The sequence below is a fragment of the Zosterops lateralis genome (assembly GCF_965231275.1).
Source record: "Zosterops lateralis genome assembly, chromosome: 2".
Classification (NCBI taxonomy): domain Eukaryota; kingdom Metazoa; phylum Chordata; class Aves; order Passeriformes; family Zosteropidae; genus Zosterops; species Zosterops lateralis.
In genome coordinates, this window is record NC_139763.1 from 76,456,822 (window position 1) to 76,472,861 (window position 16,040).

The 16,040-nt window shown below is 34.6% G+C and overlaps 1 protein-coding gene across 1 annotated transcript in view; it reads right to left on the reverse strand.

The window, feature by feature from the left end:
* The window catches only part of DYNC2H1 (dynein cytoplasmic 2 heavy chain 1), a gene marked incomplete at its 5' end in the record, with an annotated part of 144,282 nt that overhangs the window by 61,452 nt on the left and 66,790 nt on the right, over positions 1 to 16,040 (reverse strand). The window contains 10 exons of the mRNA XM_083855078.1: positions 196 to 321; positions 2,181 to 2,341; positions 4,983 to 5,055; positions 6,318 to 6,449; positions 7,542 to 7,619; positions 8,015 to 8,065; positions 10,155 to 10,220; positions 12,122 to 12,211; positions 13,850 to 13,993; positions 14,745 to 14,879. Of these exons, the coding sequence (XP_083711204.1) occupies positions 196 to 321; positions 2,181 to 2,341; positions 4,983 to 5,055; positions 6,318 to 6,449; positions 7,542 to 7,619; positions 8,015 to 8,065; positions 10,155 to 10,220; positions 12,122 to 12,211; positions 13,850 to 13,993; positions 14,745 to 14,879 (1,056 nt within the window). The remainder of the gene's footprint in view (positions 1 to 195; positions 322 to 2,180; positions 2,342 to 4,982; positions 5,056 to 6,317; positions 6,450 to 7,541; positions 7,620 to 8,014; positions 8,066 to 10,154; positions 10,221 to 12,121; positions 12,212 to 13,849; positions 13,994 to 14,744; positions 14,880 to 16,040) is intronic.

Sequence of the window (16,040 nt, forward strand, 5' to 3'; positions counted from 1 at the left end):
AATAAAAGCACTCACACAAAGAAGGGAGCTGCTTAGATCTTAAGCAGTTAACCTTGTTCACAACTGAGAAAACCACAAAAGTGTATTTTTAAACTTCAATCTTAAACATCACCATGGAAATGCCTGAAATGCTTCAGAAATGTTGCATACTAATTTTGTCTGGTTTCCCGTATCATCTTCTCTGTTTACCCTCACCTTCTCCAATACAGGAAGCCAAGATGTAACAAGATGCAGGTTCTTCAAACACAGCCATTCTCCATTCTGAGCACATTCCCTTAAAGTCTGAATAGCCAGGTCAGCTTGGCCCTGGCCCATGGCAATCTGAAATGGCAGAGACAGTTGTATCAAGAATCCCTCATACCTCATTTAACAGTTAAATACAAAATCGTGCTTTCAAGTTAGGATACATACGTTAAAAAAAGAGTGCTAAAGATAACCAGAATTGTCTCTAATGTGATAGCTTAATAAAGTAGGGAAGAGATTAAGGGAAACAAGCTCTTCTTTGCAACTTATCTAGCCAGTTTCTGTACAAACCTAGTCTTCTAATGGCAAAAACCATACATCATTTGGTGACGTATTCCCTGAGAAGTCAAAAAGTAATTTAAGTATCAATGACTTAACTGCAGAACTGTAGAACTGCAAAAATAAGAGATAAATGAGAACTAAGTTTCTTTTGACTGGAAGTTTGGAGTATTTAATTTGAAGAGAAATACTCAAGTTTATATTAAGACTAGTGAAAAACTAAGGCTGCTCTCTTTTCAGCTGGAATATATGAATAGTATAACATATATTCCTTTCTTTTCATAGTACCCCATTACAATCTATTTGTTGGAAGACATACAAAACAAAAAACCCTGACCAAACAAGTAGAAAATAAAGAGGTTTTAGCCAATGTGAAAAGTCCTGTCTTGGTACCATGATTCTCTGACTAAGCAGAAGTGTGCATAATATCTTAAAATAATAAAAAAATAGACAAAAGAACAAAACAGAAAGTCACCAGCAATACAGTAGCAGATGGCACAAATTTAGCATTCTCTTCTTTATCCTACATAAATCAACAGAGATGAAAATTCTTTTATGTTCTGTTCAAATTACATGAGAAAGTGTAGGAAAAAATAACCAAAAATATTCTCATTAATGTAACAACTTTCAGATGATTTAGCTTTGAGTCCTGATCTTTAACTGAATACCATACTATGCTACATTTTGGAAGTCCAACATGTAAAGGATATGTAGAGATAAACACGAAAATCCACGTGGCAGAGTAAGAAATATGTGTTCAGCAATGTTCACAGCTAGGTAAGATGGCAGTAGGATCTGAATTTTTACAGTTTGATGGGAAAAATATATTATATCAGTTTATGTTCCAGGAAAGGAACAATTTCAAGGACTATTTAAAAGCAACATTAAACTTGACATTTTCCATTTCTATGCTAACCAGTGATCAGCTAGTTAACAACATCCCTCCCCTTAATACGTCAAATGACAGAAGGAAATAATATTTTACAGAAAGTTATAAAGCATATTGGTACTGTGTATTGGGAATATTAGGAATCCACTTGATTCATATAATAATTTGAATTGGAATGGGTCCTGGAATGGATATCTAGTGCAATCTCCTGTTCAAAGCAGGGCCAGGTACGAAAGATCAAATCAGGAGGGCTTTGTCCAGTAGACTCTTGGGAATTTCTCAAAATATTTTACAAAACTTCACAAAATATCTGAGTATGCACAAACACTGAAACTCAGTTTATGTTTTCTGTTGAAGAAAGAAATGTGCAAATCCTATAAGCAAAAGAAATTATGAAGTCCAATTTTTACTGAGTTATGTTTGTTTCAAATACTCCACATTAAAAAAGATAATGCTGCAGTATGTGTAACAATTCTCAGCCTCTTTTGGTTTTTTTTCCATCCATCTTCTCATTTTTTCCTTCTCCACACTGGAGAAATGTCTCTTGGTTGGATTCTGCTTCTGTGAGAATGACATGTGTCTCTTCTCCAGCTCATTTTGCCAATGGAATGAGAAGTAGTGTCGAGGCAGATGGGAACAACAAAACACCACAGACACTAACCTATGATTTTACTTACTAACTTCCTTGGAAAAAGAAGTAAAACAGATATTACTACAGCAAAATTTTACACATTGTGGTTTTTAATCATTACACTTATCTAAGACTGACCTGATGGTAGCACTCAGTATTTCTTTCAACACTGGCAAGTTCTTGTAATTCTTGAGAAGGATCAGCACCAGGAGAAATTATTATCAAGATGGGCTCAGTTTCCAGTGTCTCTTTATACAGACGCTTCATGTTCGGAGGCAATGGAGATAATTCTTTTATTCCTATAATTAGAATTAGAATTATTATGGAAATAAAGCGACTACACATGATGGAGTGCTTCATTATCCACTTTAGAGTTCATCCGGCTGTCAAGAGCTCTGTTCAGCAAACACCATAAAACTGATTTTAAAATGAAGAAAAAACCCTTACAACATGCAGGTAGGCATAAGGCATTCCATATTGAGAAGAAGACTGGATTTCTGGCTTGACAAACTGCAGTCTTTATTTAGAATGTAGTCTTGAGGAAAATGTACAAAAAGAGAGGAGTGGAATGAGAAGCTATGCTATTTGCTAAAACTAATTGCAGTGTGTATATATCCACATGCAGAACTTCTCTCCTTACTGCCCTGAGAGCCTTAAGTATTCAACTTACACAGTTCTTCGTACTATGATTACATATACTACACCTATTACTTGTTTTAATCTACAACTTAAATGTCTAGAATGTTGATCTAGTATAGGCAAGGTATTTATATACATGAGCCCAAAGATACATGTATGTGTATCATAAATTAAAAAGTGTTAACTACATGCTGTCATGCACCTTTAGACTGGCATTTAACCAGTGAAACACTGGGTGCAATAGGAAATCACAACATGCAGTAAGACAGAAGAGCCCACATCAGTGACACCTCTATAACAACTACTAAAAATGTAATACACACTCCCGTGACAGTGTAGTCTGTTTTCAGATTTGAGCTATGTATGTTGCACATAGAACAATGCTACATAATTTGCACTATAGAATCATGGAATGGTTTGTGTTGGGACCTCAAAGACCATCTTGTTCCAACCCCCTGCCACAAGCAGGGGCACTTTCCACTGGACCAAGTTTCTCAGCCTGGTCTTGAACACTTCCAGGGATGGGGCATCCACCATTTCTCTGGGCAATCTTTCCAGTGCCTCACTACCTTCACAGGAAAGAATTTCATCCTAATATCTAATCTAAATCTACTCTCTTTCAGTTTGAAGTCATTTCCCTTTGTCCTGTTATTACATGCTCTTGTAAAAAGTCCAGCTCCAGTTTTCTTGTGGGCCCCTTTAAGAACTGAAAGGCTGCTAACATGGTGCATTACTGTATAGCACATAAAATAAAGAAATAAGCATGCATCAGGTGATGCAAAATACATTTGTAGAAAATTCTTATGAACCTTATCTTCTAAAGAAATTATTTTACTCCCTCTTCAACCATAAATTTCAAAAAATAGGTAAAAGATGAGAAAGAAAAAAATGTCTGGATAAAACAGAATTGAAAGACTTTTCTTGTAGGATATTACAGCTCTTTAGGAATTCACTTTTTCTCACAGGAAAGCAGCCAAACAAGATTGGAAACTTAATGGCTTCCTTTAGAACTATGTGGAACAGTTTGTTTAAGTTGTTTCAGGGCAAGGACACTGAAAAAGACATGGTAGAAAAAGAAATGAAAAAATATTTATACAAGCATGACATCTTTTATTGGTTAGAAAGTGCTAGTCAGGATTTGGCTGCTCTCACTGATATGCATGAAAAATCTGTGGATGATTAACTGGTTTTGAAAATCCAAATGGAGTCAATGGTACTCTGCCTTCCTTGGTGAGGCTGCAGCTTCACGCAACAAAAACATTCCCTTGTGCAGAGTTCCTCCAAGGAACTGGTCCCACCAGAAGTAATTTATGTAATATATTAAGATTTGGAAGACAGTAAGCAAGCAAATAAATTTACTCTGCATTCAGGTGTCTGCTGGTTTTTGAGCCACACTGCAGATCACTCTTGCCATTTAAGTCCAACAGGCAGGGACATTGTCAGCATTGGCCATGTCACCATGACTAAAGTACCCTCTCTATCTACTAATAATGTCTGACAGAGAAGCTGTACCTTAATGCTGAAAATCCCAGTCTGGGTGGCAGACATGGAGCCAATTTTGAGCAACAAATGATGTTCACAAACAGCATAAGGGAGTAAGATAAAGTGACGTTTAAAACTTACAGTGTCCACCCTGATGAGACACTCAAAACTGCTAAAAACTGAAGGAAGGTTTTTGTGTGCTGTCCTACAATATCAAGATTATTTGGCTTGCAAGATTATATAAGTTTCAAACTTTGGATATAATAGACTTGAGAGAGGAAACTAGATTGACTAGAACAAATAGACAACTGTAGCATTGAACCACTCTAAATCATGCATATTTTTAGACAGACAGTAAGAAGTATTACAGACCAAGAGTCAGACAAAAATGACTGATATTAATTAAATAATCTTTTGGGACTCAATGTATAAAATCTCAGACCTAACGGTCTTTAAATGGTAAATGACATAAAATAATATTTATGGAAAGTCTGAGTCTTAAGGAGAGTGCTGCAGCGTAAAACTTAGAGAAAAACAGTTATCTTCCTTTCTTACTTACTCCAGTGTTCAAGAATTAATTACAAGAATTTGACAGATCTTCTTATTATATTTTCAATCACTGTGCAGAATAAACCAGACCATTTTAAAAATACTTTTAAGAATATTTTACAAGCATAAAATCAGCAAACCTATTTAAGAGCACATTTTCCTATGCTAAAGCTTAGGGATTCCCTAAGAACTATAAAATAAAAGAGAAACACAAGACAAAAAAGCTATTCAATTTTTGTGCGGAAATACCTTGGTGAAAAATTAACTTACCTAGGGTTTTACACGCAAAAAGGGCCATGGCACTCTGTAGTCTGTCTGGTCTGACAGCCTGGACCACAAGTACCTTAAAATAAAATACATTCAGGGGAGATAAAAGTATATAATGACAATTTAAACTCTACTAAGAAAGATGAATTCTTTGAATTTATTTTCAGAACACAGCTATTTTCTCTGAATAAACAGAGCTATCTGATCATTGCTTTCCAACACAATCTACTTAATTGCTCTTTTGTAAGTAGCTTGTTCTATCAATAGAATCAGAAGATAAATCTATACCTAATGTCTACTTGTAAGCTACAAACTTTTCTACAATGTTTTAGAAGTAAAGTAGCTATGTGGGTAGCTAGAATGACAGAAAGCACACTTACCTTTACATGAGTACCTAAATTCTATGCACATATATAGGCAGCAGTGTCCTACTTGGATTAGTAATATTTCTGGTTTCAGTTCAAACTAATTTACGAGTGGCCCAATCTAACAATTTAGTTTCAATATATTTCATAAACAGAAACATTCTTAATACTTTCTGTACAAGAAACAAGATGCACTCACTGATCATTCCAGATTACCCTTCCTACCAATGCAGATATTTTCTGACAACACACTGCACACATAAGAAGTGCTCTTCAGCATTTCATTGAATCAAATATGACTCAGACATGTTCCTTTCCAAAATGGCTTGTTCCTATATTCCGTGCATGCTATTTCAGAAATTTTCCTCCTCCACAAAAAAACTCCAAATAGACAGTAGCTAAGAGCCAATCAACATGAAACTACATTGTCTAATATCCTATCCTTTCTCTGGATGTTTTCATGCAAAGTAAGTTCAAAAGAAAAATCACAGCAAACTTGCCTTTCCCATATTCTCGGTGCATTCTTTATCACCAGTTTTTCAGAAGTCATTTTTCATGCCTTCTATTCTAAAGAAGCAGAGGTTGCTACTGCATTTTGTGTCAGATGTGTGAGTTTGCACATTCAATGGTGAAGAAAGATGCTAAACAAGCTGACACATCCAGCAGTAACAAAGCAACCATGAAAGAATTTTAATACCTATTAATAAAATTAATTCCATTTATATTTCTAAAGAACTTGTTACCTTAGAGGATATACTCAGTTGCAGCTAATATATCAACACTAAAAAGGCTCAGATAACGGAGAAATAATATGCACTATAGTAAAAAAAAAAAATATAATTCTTAGATTAAAAAATGAGTTCAACTGTAAGACAGCGTAGATACTGTCACTGCTTATAATTCAACCAGGTTTGGATGTAAAATTTACTTTCACTGCTGAACTTATAATTAATATTATGAATGGAAAGATTACCTGCTGAAACAAGGAAATTCTTTTTACAACAGCAGATGGAAATTCTTGTTCACATATAGAGCTCTGAGAAAAAGTGCGCCACAGACTTTCATCTTCAAAGCAAAGTGTCTGATAGAGATCTGGGAGAGAAACCTACAAGACAAATACTGTAGATTTAACTATGCAAATCACAAAATTCAATTTTATCCTTGGAGTTAGAGAAGAAAAGAGTGGACTTTAACCCCTTGTTTACCTCTTCCCTGGAAAGACTAAATCTATATTTGCACTATAATTTTAGTTTTAAACCTTAAGGTACTTTCATTTTAAACTTTGGGCTTTACCTTTAAGTCCTTTCCTCTAATGATGGTCTGCTATCTGCTATCAGTAATGGTTTGCTATCAATACATGCTACTGATTGACTCAGTTACTCAATTTCTGTTTGCTTGTTTGTTTAAACCTCTAAATATTGTGCCTGCCACACCATTATCATGATTGTTCCTGATTCCTGGTTGAATAGAAACTAAATAGTGAACTCTGGGTTTAGCAAAAAAAGTCCTTGCCAAAAACCAGTTAAGGTTTCTTTTTTCCTTGCTGCTGAGCTACATGCAGGAAGACAACAGGTTGAGACAGAATTTCAGGACTAGTATTTTCGTTTATTTCCCTTCAGGATCAGAGGATTTCAACACTGACTCTGGAAGGAGGAATCAACGCAAGCAAGAGTTTTGTTTTACTTCAATCTGAGCAATCACAAACTCTGAAACACCTACGAAGATGTACAGAGAAATCTGACAAGGAGAATAATAATTTCTGAATTAACAATTCATGGCTTTTAGTACAATACAAAGTGATTTGCGAAAGTCATTACAGAAATTAAATCTACAACTAAATATTGTTTACAATTTTTCTTCTATCTTCCCAGCTACAAAAATTGTAGAATTTGGATAGATTTACAGTATTTTCTAGTCCCAGTAAGATGACAGCTTCACTCACACGCACTGAAATTCATTGTTAGATGGGGTAGAAATGAAAAAGGCTCAGAAAAATGAGATTAAAATAAAAACAAAAAACATCTTTGATTATTTTTAGGGGAATATATATTAAGCCATGGTTTCTGGAAGATAAACAGCTTAAAACAACAAAATTTTTTGATCTGACAAATCCATATCTGAGTTTTCACATCCAAATTGCTATCTGCCAAAACCAAAGTTCTTTAAATCTAAATTCAACAGACCACATGATGCATACCTTCAAAGATGCTACTGCCCAGACTCTGTCCTGTTCTATCCAAGAGGGAATCTGGTCACGAGCACTTCTTTGTGAATCCTTATAGAAGCAAGTAACATCACACATGTAAGTTACACGAATTTTTATGAAACACTATATTCAGTAATAAGGTTGTGAAACCCATGTTTTTAATAAAAACATTCACAACCGCAAACTTTCTATGGTCTTTTGCTAAGTTCGTAAATGGCATAACAAAAAACTATCAAAGTATTTAAATGTGAGACATACTGTTCACAATTCAAATTAGGAAACTACTTGCCATGTTCAAAAATATTTTAATAAATTTATATCTTTATATTACTATGTGAAAAGTTACTCTTTTCTTTCATGTATGAATACAATTAATTAAACAACATAAGAAGAATACCACTTTAACTTTTCAGGATTAAAGTAAATGTTCCTTATTTCGAACTATGAAAATAAATGTAGCTTACTGATTTTCTGATAGTGTCTCCAATGATCACACCTGTAAAAGTCTCCCATTCCTGTGGAGAATAAACAAACAACTCAGGTAAGTCACAAGACACCTTTAAGAACAAAGATTAATATGCAATAGTATGTAGGCAGAGTAGGAAGATAAACAAATTAAATCCTAGATTCTGAAAGAGTTCTGAGGCATTTATTTAATGATAGGTGATGCGACCAGAATGTAAATCCTTTTGCAGAATCCAAGCAAAGTGGCTGCAGTGCTTTACAAGAAAAAGAAGCAAAGGGGAAGTTCTATACTTTCTCAGCACTCACAGTTCCCACCCAGACTGCCCATCTAAAGACTATCAGGAAGCAACAAATGTGGCTGGCAAGGACACACATCCTGCCTGGTGGGGCATCAGCAGCCCACACAGAACAGGTAACTATAGAAAGCATGATTAAATTTATGTATGATTAAAACTTTTAGACTTTGTATATGTATTCAGGAAGACAATTTTAAATCATTTTAAGACAGGTTAGACAACTATTTAAAATCACTAGAAATTACATAAACCTGTATTTGGAGGTGACAAGAAACAGACCAAAATTTCTTCATAGGTACTGAAATTTTGCATAATTAATATCTATATTCTATGATAAAGATTTTTTTTAATTAAAGACAACAGTAACATTAGAAATTTAAAAGTTAATTGACTAAGAGTAATAATGCTGACAGAAACCCTAGCATAGTTTTTTGCACCCATCAGTCTCACTGATCTTGAAACAACTCCCTCTTTTCAGTTACAAACTGATGCTCATCTCCCAGTTACACAGAAGATGCTTGTGCACACAAAAATACATGGAGTATTTTTTGGTTTGTGCAGTACTGTTATGAAGAAAAGAAGAAGTACAATATATAGAGAATTCAAAACTACCTCAGAAAAATCTATACATATTGATTCAGAAAGAGAATGTCCCTACGAAGAACCAAGGCATTCTGTAGTATATTGTTGAAGCTGTACTATAAATTTCATATTGCTATACAAAAAAAAATTAAGTGCAGAGGGTACAATTCTTTTGGGACAGGGACTTACAATAGTAAATTCTCTAGCAGCACATTAAGCAATTCCTAGTCTCATCACATTAAAAGCTTCAGAAGAAATCATTTTAAAAGAATAAAGACTTCAGGTTCATTTTCTTCTCTAAATATTTTGTACAAGCACTCTTCTCTTAACAATTTAATTAAAATAACTTCTACCTTTTAGAGAAATAGAAAAATTATTTATATTATTTGCCTGTTTTTTCTCTTGGGTATTCAGATACTGTAAGAATATGCATTATATATAACCTAGATTAAGCTGTCTAAGAGCTCTAACAGCTGATGGAAATGCATGCTAAATAGAAACCAACACACAGGGCTGTACTTCACAAATACTTAAGAAGCCAAGAATTAATTTAGACAGAAAACTGTTCGCAGGTTGCTGCCTTCATGACTTTAGGAACTCAAGAAAGATAAAGCAAGGTATTTTCAGATTAAAATAAATAATAAAATAATAAATATGAGTTAGGAAACTTTGGATAATGAAGAGCAGCCAGGATATTCTTCTGCTACCAAGATGAGCTATTTTTATGAGGGCACATCATTGCTGAAAGACTGGGATTTCACTATGTCAATCCATATGTCTACAATGAAACTACTCCTTCATTGGAAGGTTCCAACCAACTTTTTTTGAGCCTTGTACCTTAAGCTCACATCTTTCATATAATCAAGTTACATTACTTCTTTCAAATGCATTATCTGATTTTTTACCTTTACCCCTATAATGGACTCTCCTCTATTAAAATGGTATCTACTATAATTTGAGGTCCCTTCTGGTCTTCAGCTTCTCGTACAGAAAGCCATAGTTTTATCTCTCCATTCCGTGGAGGTACTTAAGATAATTAAATGTGTCTTGACTCATGATAATCAGCCACGTTTAAGCAATTGTATTAAGTCAATTATGCATACTGTTTCATTGCAGGCAGCCTTTATAGGATTCATCTGACCACACTACAGATAACTACAACTAAGTGCTACACTTAGTGACAAAAACTTTTTATCTACTTATTTACTCTTAATATTAATTTTGAGTAAAATACTTGGGGATTTTCTTATTTAGCACTTACATTCTCTTGAAAAAGCTCAGGGTGCATTCCTCGTACAAAATGTAGAGCAAACATTAGCTGATCAGCCTGAAATAAAAGCAGCAAAAATGTATTTATATACTCAGGAAAAGGCATATTTCTGAGGTTTTTTTTTAAAAAACACCTCCAATTCCACAGTAAAGACTTAGTGACAAATATCCTAATGCAAAATTGCTACATACCTTTGCAAGTTAGAGACAAAAACTTACTCAAAGTGAACAATGGAGTAGAAGGCAAAGAGGTCCCTACTAGGAATTAGCATCGAGTTTTGCAAGGCACTGCAGTTCTTATATTATTGATAAACACAAACATCATACGACATTGAGAACAAACCACACCATTTAACCTTTTCACCTTCTCAGACAAGGTCTGCAAGCAAATCCATATCACAACTGCATATTAGAATGCTCTCTGGATGATCTAGTACCCAAAATTTGAACAAGATTTGTTTGGAAGAATTCTAAATGGCCCAGCCCAATCCTGCTTTGACAAATTAAAGAGGAAAGATGGGCCAGTTCGAGTACTCAGGTAAATTTCTTAGCACCACTTAATTTAGCAGTATTCATGAAGCCTATGTACACATAAATAACAACTACAGACAGACAAAATCATTCTTCTTGGTTCTAACATGCTTCTTGTATCACCTACACCATTTATGAAGACACTAGTAAAGCCTCAGTGTCACAGCAGTCTCTAAAAACTTTCATGGATAAAAGGAAGAATTAGCAGTGAATTGCTGATGGTGTGAAGACTGTATTTCTTCTCTCCATTATTAGAACACAATAGTAAACTGGGCGGACTATTAGTTTGAAGCTGCAGAGTTAGCATATTTCCAGTATTTTCTAAACTCCAGTCTGATCACCCTTAAAATCTTTCCTACTAGAAATCTCTTCTCTGCCTTGCATTTGAACTCTCTACTCTTTTCTTACCTATAAAAATTGCTGCCTTCCATATTCACAAGATATAATGACTTCGTGAAAGGCTTCACACACTCACCATTTCGAAGACAAACATTAATTATTATGAGAGTATTTCATGAGAATCCACTGGGACTTTGATAAACAAAACCCCTTAGAAAGAACTGCCCCCCCTGTATCCTCAATACAGCATTGCTAGATTAGAGGACAGGGATAGGAGGTGGTGTAATATTTTCAAGATCTCTCCATTCTCATAGATGAAACTAAAGACTTGCATGATTTGTACTGCTCAAACCATATATGCAGATCTAGTAGGCTTCCTTCAGATCTACCATGCTTGCTTTGAGACAAGCACCTCCTGTTATAACCTTTTCCTGTGAAAGTAAAAATTAAAACTGAAAATGAAAGGCATAGCTTCCCCGGGTTTTCAGTAAGAAAGTAGTGAAAAGATACCTGATTGAAATAAAGAAAAAATACACAAAGAACATTTTTTGGAGGAAGAACAAGGAGCAGACAGAAACAAACAAGATAGCAGGTAGACATTTGGGACATGCTGTGAAAAGGAGACTATCACAATGCAGGATTTTAGAAACATAGAATCATCTAGGTTGGAAGAGAACTTTAAGATAACCAAGGCCAAACATCAACCTAACAAACCCACTTCTGTTTCCTTTTAAAAAACCCAAACCAAAATACAAAAAACTCTCAAATAATCTCATGAAACCCTATATTTAGGAATGCAAGAAATAAGAGAGAATGGAAAACAAGTGTTCAGAAGACTGCGAAGCCAATGACTGACTCTGAAGCCAGAACGAGGCAGAGATAGAGCTCTGTGGAGAAATGTGCATCAGCAATATTAATTTGGCCATATCCTGATTTTAAGTCTGCATTTAGCATGTTAATTACTGGTAGTGTAATGTTCTGCATCTATTACACAATACTGCTTATTTGAAGCAGATCAAGTGTCGGCTGCTGAAAGAATACTTTCGTACCCAGTGCACTGTATAAACATCATAAGAAATACAGTCTTACCTTAAACAAACAACGACAAACATATTCATACACTGTATGTTTCAGTGAGCCAATAAGCAACTTGATTCTTTCCTCAGTATTACTTGAATCCTAAAAAAGAAATTTCAGATTTCAAAAATTCCTGTGGAAGTAAAAAATTTTTCAGGTACTTTGTAAATTCCAGCAAAATGAAACAAATAATCTGGATTCTATGTGACACCAGTTCTAAAAAGATATTAAATTCATCTGCCTCTATCAATGATTAAATGGGAAATTCATGAAGAAGTATTAAGAAATAAATATTTTGGCATTGAATATTTTGACTATGAACATGATACAACTTTCTGTATTAGGTGAAACACATTGAGAATGAGAGTACATTTTCTTCTCCTAACATTAATTTCATTGAAATCTCATAGATTTCACTTGATAAAAAATTGCTTATTCACTGAATTATTATATTTAATACTACTAAACAACTACATTGATTAGAAGTGTAGTTATTAAACATCAGGTCAAATCTGGCGCAACTGGAATGAACATTGTAGAAAATAGTAAGTGTACACTGTCCTTCAAAGTTCATTGATTGAAAGACTAATTCTAACAGGAAAAAATTTGAAAGATAGAACAAAAGAAGAAAGGGACCAGAGAGTAGGGAGCACGTTACAAGTAGCACAAGTTCCTTTCCACCATGCTGGAATTTGAAGAGATGAATTTAAGAAGGGCAGTTGGGCAGTTGATTTGCCTAATACCTTTGCCAAGTCTAACAGATCACACGGCATGAAGAATAGGATAGAGGAGAAGGAAAAAAGAAAGCAACAAAGGCAAAACCAGAAGCTGAGCTTTAAATAGGTAACACTATAGGCAGGAAGAAAAAAAATTATGAAGGAGTGTGAGAGTAAGAAAAGAACAAGAAGTTAAAACATCATATTGTGGAAAAGGAGTAATAGGAACTTCAAAGAGGGCCAGTTCACATAGTCAGAACTGTGTTCTTAGTAATGACTGGAGCCGAAGGAGAGCTGTAATCACAGATGCCAGAATAAAGGGGAATCCAAAGGAAACATGATGAAAGGTTGGTGAATGACTTTGAAAGTAGAAACAAAGAGACATACAAAGAGTTTTGGAGATACTTAATAAAAAGAAAATGCACTATTACTCAGTGTGGGTATTTAGATCTAAAGACTGAGGTGACAAGGGATAAATCCATTCTTGGCTTTAATAAGAATATAACGGCCTAAGAATGCAGAAGAATAAAAATTACATTTTAAATAGGACAGGGTGCAGGCATGCTTACTAACTGTAAAAATGTTGATAAATTTATGACCTTCCTTTGGGTAAATGAACCATATAGAAATATAGATATTTTCTTATTCTACCCTTTGTTGATAAAATTAGCTTTATTAACATTTTCGATCATTAATTTACTTAAACAAAGCCTTCAGTAAAATTATAATTAGCCTTTGTTTTCCTAATTCACTGTAGACAAAGAACAAGCCTGAAATCAGAGTTACTTTGCTTTCAGATAGTAGAGAAATTCTGTGATTTATACACAACATAAGGTAATTTAGAAGTCCACATGCCTGTATTTTGAGCACCTAAAGCACAACAGGTCAGCATCACTACTTATTATACACTTCATCATCAGTTCTTCTAAGCTTTTTTTAAAAAACGTCCAGAGTGAGTAATAAATTCTAAGGATCAAAGCAGATGCTTCTGCAGCATTAGCAGCTTCAGGAGAAGAGCAAATACCTGCTCGCTTTGCAGAGCCCTTTGGAAAAGCCGCAGGAACGCCGCCAAACTAAAGCGGTACATATTATTAATTTTGGACAAGTCAGAGATAATGAAGTACATTTTGCTTGCACTCTCAGCCAAAGGGAGATAGGCGTCCCTCTCCTGTGGAGAAAAACAACACAAGCATAAAAAACCGAGGTGCATTACTGCCACCTACTGATTACTGCATAAATATTTACTTATCCCACAGAGAAAACATTCCTATGACTCCCACTGCTTTAGAAAACTGAATCCTTTCCAAGCCTTCAAACTCAGGGATCAGCACTCTAGACTTCAACACTGCCTTGAGATTTCAAAATTGCAAGAAAACGTTTTTAGCAAAAAATCCTTTAAATTGTGATTAACATGTTGGAAATTAATCCCTTGGGCACTAAGGTCTTTTCCCACTACAGAGCACATCCCAAAATTCAACGGGAAATTTTAAACTAAATAAATAGAACACAGAAAAAAACACTGTAATCTGTCACAAAAAGAGGATGTCAAATGAAGAGCATCTCTAATGATCTAAACTTCTCCAATAGCAAAGAGCATATTAAGCAAAAATATCCATATGAACTATAATGGTTGCAATAGTTGATGGCAAAAATAAAGTCAAAACCCATTACTTGCCAAAATTCCTCTAATTCAAACTGGCAGACTTTAAATTGTGTAACTACACAACATATACAAAACAAAGCATTTTAATTACTGAAAATACTGCATGTACCTGCATATCCCAAATATCATTTACTCAAAAGGAATCAATTTAATATTTATTCATCTTATAATCCTGTGGATATATCTTCTCTATATAAAAGATGAATATTTTTAGCAGGAGATAAACAGTATTTTAAAAATTAAAATATTCTTCTACCTTATCAAGGAAACTCTGAAGTCTGAAAGATTCAGCCAGTGATTCTTGGATGAGTGCACTGCTTGCTTTAGTTTGATTCAAAGATTCAATCAGATCCTTATTTTCTAGAATATTGCCTTGTGATGTGGCAAGTGTCTGAAAAAAAGAAAGTCACGTATGTTACATTAAAAAAAATCCTGTAAAGTAACCATTTTGGTAATGTATGGATATGTATGTATTGGAAATGTACTTTGAATCTGTATGTATTTCTGAATCACAGAATGCATCTCAAGAGTTCTAGAAAACTGGTGGTTACTCCAAAAACTGAGACAGTTTTTAAAGAAGTGTGGAAAATACAGCTCAAGAACATAGTCCAAAAAATCCAGACTGTCAGATTCAGAAAGATAGGTTGTCAGTAGGCTTTTGATGATTATTTCCATGATCAGAGTCTTGGGCACTAAAATCCTCGTGGTAAATACAAATAAGGCTATTTCCTTCTTGTGTTTAAATTCCCATTTAACCTGAAGTTGGCTACTTGTAACAACTTCCTGTACTCAGTTATTCATAAATTCCTTTTCTTCAAAAGCCTTCCAATATCTCCTACACAATCTAATTCTCATTTCCAACTGAGATGAATATTCACATTATAAGAATCTAAATTTCATAATCAAAGGTGACTTTGAAATCCTTGAGATTGCCCCACATTTTTCCTGAGTTCTCCTCACTGAATTAAGCAATTAAGAAATTATTTTCACTTCTAAGAAGGGGGAAAAGCTTGAATAGTTCACTTATATCTATGGTTTCTTACTAACCTTCAGTAAATACACATCAATATATTTATTTCAGTCAGACATAAAATTGGCTGCTGGTCAGTCAAATCAATTCTGAGCAACCACCTGCAGGACAGCACTTCAGAATATTTGGAGGCAGAGATTCACCAGTTAGAGTAGCAGAATGCACTTACTTCTCTACCCAAACCAAGTTTAGGATAAGATCATCTGCTTTTTCAAACAGTCCAATTCATCCATGAGGAATCATACTGTGAGCTATAGGACAGCACCTATGTCTTTACTCCTCATCCAACATTGACTTCTTTGTTGACTAAGTCTAGGTAGCACCTGCCAGTTTCCAGTAAGCCTTTGGTTTCCTTCTTCAGGGTCAAAGAGTATCCTGATTTTAAGATAACTTGCTAACAAGAATTCCAAAACTGAAATCAACTTTGGTGTTACTACTTAGACACTTTTTGTTGCAGATATCTTGGGCATCAGCTTCTTTAAGTTTTGCACTTGATAATTCAGATCACGCAAATGAAAGATA